The following is a 7,255-nucleotide window of genomic DNA, read 5'->3' as shown; positions in this document are numbered from 1 at the left end:
ACGAAGCAAATGACAAAGAATTAATCTCAAAAATATACAAGCAGCTCCTGCAGCTCAATTCCAGAAAAATAAACAACCGAGTCAAAGACTGGGCCAAGGATCTAAACAGACATTTCTCCAAAGAAGACATACAGATGGCTAACAAACACATGAAAAGATGCTCAACATCACTCATTATCAGAGAAATGCAAATCAAAACCACCTTGAGGTACCATCTCATGCCAATCAGAATGGCTGCCATCAAAAATCTACAAGCAATAAATGCTGGAGAGGATGCAGAGAAAAGGGAACCCTGTTACACTGTTGGTGGAATGCAAACTAGTACAGCCACTATGGAGAACAGTGTGGAGATTCCTTAAAAAACTGGAAATAGAACTGCCATATGAGCCAGCAATCCCACTGCTGGGCATACACACCAAGGAAACCAAAATTGAAAGATACACGTGTACCCCAATGTTATTTGCAACACTGTTTGAAATAGCTAGGACATAGAAGCAACCTAGATTTCCATCAGCAGATGAATGGATAAGAAAGCTGTGGTATATATACACAATGGAATATTACTCAGCTATTAAAAAGAATGCATTTGACTCAGTTCTAATTAGGCGGATGAATCTGGAGTCTCTTATACAGAGTGAAGCAAGTCAGAAAGAAAAACACCAATGCAGTTTATTAACGCATATATATGGAATTTAGAAAGATGGTGATGATGACCCTATATTCGAGGCAGCAAAAGAGACACAGAAGCAAAGAACAGAATTTTGGACTCTGTGGGAGAAGGTGATGGTGGGATGACTTGAGAAAAATAGCATTGAAACACGTATATTACCATACGTGAAGTAGATCACCAGTCCAGGTTCGATGTGTGAGACAGGACACTCAGAACCAGTGCACTAGGATGATCCTGAGGGATGGGATGGGGAGGGAGCTGGGAGCGGGTTTCAGGATGGATGACACATGTACACCCATGGCTGATTCATGTCAGTATTCAGCAAAAGTCACTACAGCATTATAAAATAATTGGCCTCCAATTAAAATAAGTAAATTAATTAAAAAATTAGAAAAAATTTAATGACAAAGAATTTAGTTAAAAAAAAAAAAAACTAATGACAATATCTAATGAATTGCTCTTCCTCCCAGGGCCAAAACAATGTTCACTTATGTTTATCTAGGACAGTAAGTGACAATTATACCGGTACACATCCTTACCTCCGGCACAAGTTTTCATTTCATATGATGAAAAGTTCACATTTGTAAATTTCCTACCAAGTGCAATTTGATAAGTTGTTCTAATATAACTCTGTACATAACCAACAGTTGTGTTCAGATTTGGAGATGAGAAAAAAACATTTTTCATACACTTGGTTCCTATTTTAATAGGCATTTTACCTTTGCTTAATTTACATATCTAAGAATAAACTATATTCAAGTGTTTTTTTTCTTTTTTGAGGATAATCTCTGCAAGTATATATATAGTTTTGGAGGAAAAGGAGCCTGAATGTGAAGAAAATGTACACATTACAGTTTCTCTTTAGAGAGGAATATTCTTGTATTTTCCTTTTGGCCCATATAGCTCTCTCATGCACACATACATATACAGATTTGTGTGGACATATACATGTTCAAAACTCATGTTAAAATAAACTGATATCAAGCAGTTAGATGTTTCTTAAACAATCAGATTTATTTCTAGTTTAGGTAATCTCCATACCGTTCTCCATAATGGCTCTATCAGTTTACATTCCCACCAAAGGTATAGGAGAGTTCCCTTTTCTGCATATCCTCTCCAGCATTTATTGTTTGTAGATTTTTTGATGATGGCCATTCGGACTGATGTGAGGTCATGACTCACTGTAATTTTGATTTACATTTCTCTAATAATCAGTGAGGTTTAGCATCTTTTCATGTGTTTATTGGTCATCTGTATGTCTTCTTTGGAGAAATGTCTGCCTAGATCTTTTGCCCATTTTTTGATTGAGCTGTTTTTTTTTTCTTTCTGATATTGAGCTGTTTGAGCTGCTTATATATTTTGGAGATTAATCACTTGTCAGTTATTCCATTTGCAATTATTTTCTCCTATTTTGAGGGTTGTCTTTTAATCATTGTTTATCATTTAATCTTGTTTATCATTTCCTTTGCCATGAAAATTTTTCAGTTTAATTAGATTCCATTTGTTTGTTTTATTTTTATTTCCATTACTGTATGAGATGGATCAAAGAATAAATCTGCCATATGACCCAGAAGTCTCACTACACGGACTATACCCTGAGAAAGCCACAATTCTAAAAGACACAAGTACCCCAGTATTCATTGCATCACCATTTACAGTAGCCAGGACATGAAACCAACCTAGATATCCATCTACAGATGAATGGATAAAGCAGAGGTGGTACATATATACAATGGAATATTATTCAACCATAAAAAATAATGAATTTGAGTTAGTTCCAGTGAGGTGGATGAACCTAGAGCCTGTTACACAAAGTGAAGTAAGTCAGAGAGAGAAAAACAAATATTGTATATTAACACATATATATGGAATCTTGGAAAATGTTATGGATGAACTTACTTGCAGGGAAGGAATGGAGACATAGATTTAGAGAATGCATCTGTGGATACAGTCAGGGAAGGAGAGAGTGAAACGAATGGAGAAAGTAGCATTGACATATATACACTACCATGTGTAAAATAGATAACTGGTGAGAAGTTGCTGTATAACACATGGAGCCCAGCCTGGAGCTCTGTGATGACCTAGAGGGGTGGGAGAAGGTTGGGAGGCTCGAGAGGGGGGTAATATATATATAATTATGGCTGATTTATGTTGTTATAGGGCAGAAATCAACACAACATTGTAAAGCAATTTTCCTTTAATTAAAAAAAATAGATTAAATCAATGAAAAACTGTTTCTCTCAGTTCAAGCTATGAAACATTGTGTGTGAACACATCTAAAGTTATTGAATAGATTTCAGGAGCACTTATGTACTGTAAAATGTAATTACTGTGTCTTATCCCTTTAAGTCCCTGCTGTTTACAGTCTCTTTATGATGTCATCACTCAGCATTACCAGTTTGAACTTACAGTGCTAAAATCCTGGCAACCTATAGGCAGGGGAAATGTCTCTTCCAAGATTGTAAGCCCTCTTTTTAATAATTTTTAGCGTTTTTAATGGTTAGTATGCTCAATTTAGTTTCATATTTATATTTTAATATAAATAATGTTCTTCTAATAGTAGCTATTTATAGATTAAGAGTTGTACTTTATTAGCATCATGCTCTAACCAAATGAGCTAACTGGCCATGACTAAAAGTTGTCTTTTAAACAGAGGTACAAAATTTCCATTAACATCTTAAGTGTTTTACTTTGAAATTTAGCTAGTTCAGGCTCTTTCACAAAATAGCTGCATGGCCTTGAATATTTTTATCACTCTGAGTGTGTGTATATGTGTACTTATAACCACCTCTTATTTTAGGGAGAAGGGAAGTAATTACTGTGTGTGAAGGCACTTTAAAATGTGAAGCAGAATAAAACATAGTAAGACTTTATTATGGTACTTTGGTATACTTAATTTTATATGTAAAGAATATTAGGCCATTCTGTTTTTCTGATAAAAAGGAAGACTTTATATTATTGCCAATTAAGACATTATAGTGAGTTGATTTTAAAGGTATAATTAAGTGGATGATAAAATATTATTCATAGGAATTACACAAAAGTATTTCTTCAAAATTTAGTGGCTACATCATTCAGTGTTAGTCTCTATTTTAAAAGCCAATCTCCTTTAAAAGAGTATTACTGACAGTAATACAAAAATTATGATGATGTAAGCCATATTGACTTAGAGTTAACAGCTAATATCCATATGTATTAAGTTGAACCATATAAAACTATCAATATTCAGCCATTTTGACTTACAAAAATGGAAAATTCTTACAACACAACCTAATTTTAAAAGCATGTAAAAATCAGTAAGAAAGCTATAGTTAAGATGGAATAGGTAATTTGTAGAAAAGAAAATGTCAAAGATCAGTAAAAATATGAAAAACTGCACAACTTCAAAATAGAAATAAAGTTTAGAAAACCTTTGACTCAGAAATTTAAATTCTAAAAAAATATAGAGATTTATTCCCTTTTAAAATGATACATTTCTATAATGTTTGGATTTTTTTTTCAAAAAGTATGTATTATTTTTAGAATCAGAAAATGCAACATAATTTGGAAAAAAAAAAAGGAAAAGAATGATTTTATCTAGAAATTGACGATTTAGTTCCCTTGTTCTTTTAAAATGTATTTCTAGTTTGATGTTGCCTACATCTTCTCTTGCCTTTTACATCACAAAGGGCTCAGATTATGTCACTACTGGACATTATTATCTCTTTGAAACACAGTGTTATAAGTAAAACCCTCTCTAGTGAGAAGTATTTTCTCCCATATCCCCTCATAAAACAGAACTCAGAGGTACTGTAGGTTTGTTTCCTCAACGGCATTTCCAAATCTTTTCTCTTCTCTATTTTTTAAAAAGAACTAGCTTGGAATCTCATGCCATCAGATTATGTCACCTGATAGCTTCCCTTGCTATATTCATCTGCTGATTCCATTGTTGCTCCGCTTCATTTTGCCATGATTTTCTTATGTGGCCTACTATCATGCGACTAACTGTACTCTTGTCAATTCCTTGTGATTTATCTGTTGTTGTTCAGTTGCTCAGTCATGACTGACTATTTGTGATACCATGGACTACAGCACACCAGGCTTCCCTGTCCTTCAACATATCCCAGAACTTGCTTAAACTCATGTCCATTGAGTCGGTGATGTCATACAACCATTTCGACCTCTGTCGTCCCCTTCTACCTCTGCCTTCAATCTTTCCCAGCATCAGGGTCCTTTCCAATGAGTCAGTTCTTTGCATCAGGTGGCCAAAGTATCGGTCCTTCCAATGAGTATTCAGGATTGATTTCCTTTAGAATTGAGTGATTTGATCTCCTTGCAATCTAAGGGACTCTCAAGAATCTTCTCCAACACCACAGTTCAGAGGCATCAATTCTTGTACGCTCAGCCTCCTTTATGGTCCAACTCTCACATCCATACATGACTACTGGAAAAACCATAGCTTTGACTAGATGGATCTTTGTCAGCAAAGTAATGCCCCTGCTTTTTAATATGCTGTCTAGGTTTTCAATGATTTTTTTTCTTCCAAGGAGCAAGCGTCTTTTAATTTCATGTCTGCAGTCACCATCTGCAGTTATTTCGGAGCCCAAGAAAATAAAGTCTGGCACTTTTTCCATTGTTTCTCCATCTATTTGTCATGAAGTGATGAGACTGGATGCCATTATCTTCATTTTTTTGAATGTTGAGTTTTAGGCCAGCTTTTGCACTCTCCATTTTCATTTCCATTAAGAGACTCTTTGGTTCCTCTTCACTTTTTGCCATAAGGGTGGTTACATCTGCATATCTGAGGTTACTGAAATTTCTCCCAGCAATCCTGATTCCAGCTTGTGCTTCATTTAGCCTGACATTTCACTTGATGTACTTTGCATATAGATTAAATAATCAGGGCGACAATATACAGTTTTGATGTACTCTTTTCCCAATTTGGAACCAGTCCATTGTTTCATTCCCTGTTCTCTTGCCTCTTGACCTGCATACAGGTTTCTCAGGAGGCAGGTAAGGTGGTCTGGTATTCCCATCTGCTTAGGAATTTCCCACAGTTTGTTGTGATTCACACAGTCACAGGCTTTAGCATAGTCAATGAATCAGAAGTAGATGACTTTCTGGAATTCTCTTGCTTTTTCCATGTTCCAACAGATGTCGGCAATTTCATCTCTGGTTCCTCTGCCTTTTCTAAATCCAGCTTAAACATCTGTAAGTTCTTGACTTACGTACTGTTGAAACCCAGCTTATTACTTTGCTAGTGTGTGAAATGAGAGTGATTGAGGAGTAGCTTGAACATTCTTTGTCATTGCCTTTGTTTGGGATTGGAGTAAAAACTGACATTTTCCAGTCCTGTGGCCACTGCTGAGTTTTACATATTTGCTGGCATATTGAGTGCAGCACTTTCACAGCATCATCTTTGAGGATTTCAAATAGATCAGCTGGCATTTCACAAACTCCACTAGCTTTGTTCATAGTGATGCTTCTTAAGGTCCACTTGACTGCGGACTCCAGGATGTCTCGCTCTAGGTGAGCGATCACACCATAGTGGTCATCTGAGTCATGAAGATCTTTTTTTGTGTAGTTCTTCTGTGTATTCTTGCCACCTCTTCTTTATATCTTCTGCTTCTGTTAGGTCTGTACCGTTTCTGTCCTTTATTGTGCCTATCTTTGTATGAAATGCTTCCTTGGTATCTCTAGTTTTCTTGAAGACATCTCTAGTCTTTCCACTCTTTTGTTTTTCTCTATTTCTTTCCATTGTTCACTTAAAAAGGCTTTTTACAACCCCCATGTTATTCTCTGGACCTCCGTATTCAGATGGGTATATGTATCCTTTTCTCCTACAATGTTACAAACCTCCATCCGTAGTTTTTCAAGCTATCTGTCTATCAGATCTAATCCCTTGAATCTATATGTCACTTCCGCTGTTTAATTGCACGGGACTTGTTTTAGGTCATACCTGAATGACCTATTTATGGTTTTTGCCTACTTTCTTCAATTGAAGTCTGAATTTGACACTAAGGAGTTCATGATCTGATCCACAGTCAGCTCCCAGTCTTTTTGCAGACTGTATAGAACTTCTCCATCTTTGGCTGCAAAGAATATAATCAATCTGATTTTTTTATTGACCATCTGGTGATGTCCATGTATAGAGTCAGCTCTTGTGTTATTGGAAGAGGATGTTTTCTATGACCAGTGCATTCTCTTGGCAAAACTCTGTTAGCCTTTGCCTGGCTTCATTTTGTACTCCAAAGCCAAACTTGAGCATTACTCCAGGTGTCTCTTGACTTCCTACTTTTGCATTCCAGTCAGCTATGATGAAAACGACATCTCTTTTTCTGGTGTGAGTTCTAGAAGGTCTTGTAGGTCTTCACAGAACCATTCAACTTCAGCTTCTTTGGCATTAGTGGTCAGGGCATAGACTTGGATTACTGTGATTGAATGGTTTGCCTTAGAAACAAACAGAGATCATTCTGTTGTTTTTGAGATTGCACCTTTTGACTCTCTTGTTGACTATGAGGTCTACTCCATTTCTTCTAAGGGATTCTTGCCCATAGTAGTAGATGTAAAGGTCATCTGAATTAAATTCATGCATTCCAGTCCACT

At 36.0% G+C, this 7,255-nt stretch overlaps 1 protein-coding gene across 1 annotated transcript in view; it reads left to right on the top strand.

Annotated features, from left to right (window-relative positions):
* Positions 1-3,077: 3,077 nt before the first annotated feature.
* CYLC1 (cylicin 1) overlaps positions 3,078-7,255 on the top strand; it is a 51,648-nt gene continuing 47,470 nt past the window's right edge. Inside the window, exon 1 of the mRNA XM_081566558.1 lies at positions 3,078-3,131. Within this exon, the coding sequence (XP_081422684.1) occupies positions 3,115-3,131 (17 nt within the window). The 5' untranslated portion in view covers positions 3,078-3,114. The remainder of the gene's footprint in view (positions 3,132-7,255) is intronic.

The sequence above is a fragment of the Giraffa tippelskirchi genome, chromosome X (assembly GCF_054371585.1).
Source record: "Giraffa tippelskirchi isolate mGirTip1 chromosome X, T2T-mGirTip1v1.2.pri, whole genome shotgun sequence".
In the NCBI taxonomy this organism is placed as follows: domain Eukaryota; kingdom Metazoa; phylum Chordata; class Mammalia; order Artiodactyla; family Giraffidae; genus Giraffa; species Giraffa tippelskirchi.
Note: the sequence above shows the minus strand (reverse complement) of the source record. Positions and strands in the feature narration are given on the sequence as shown.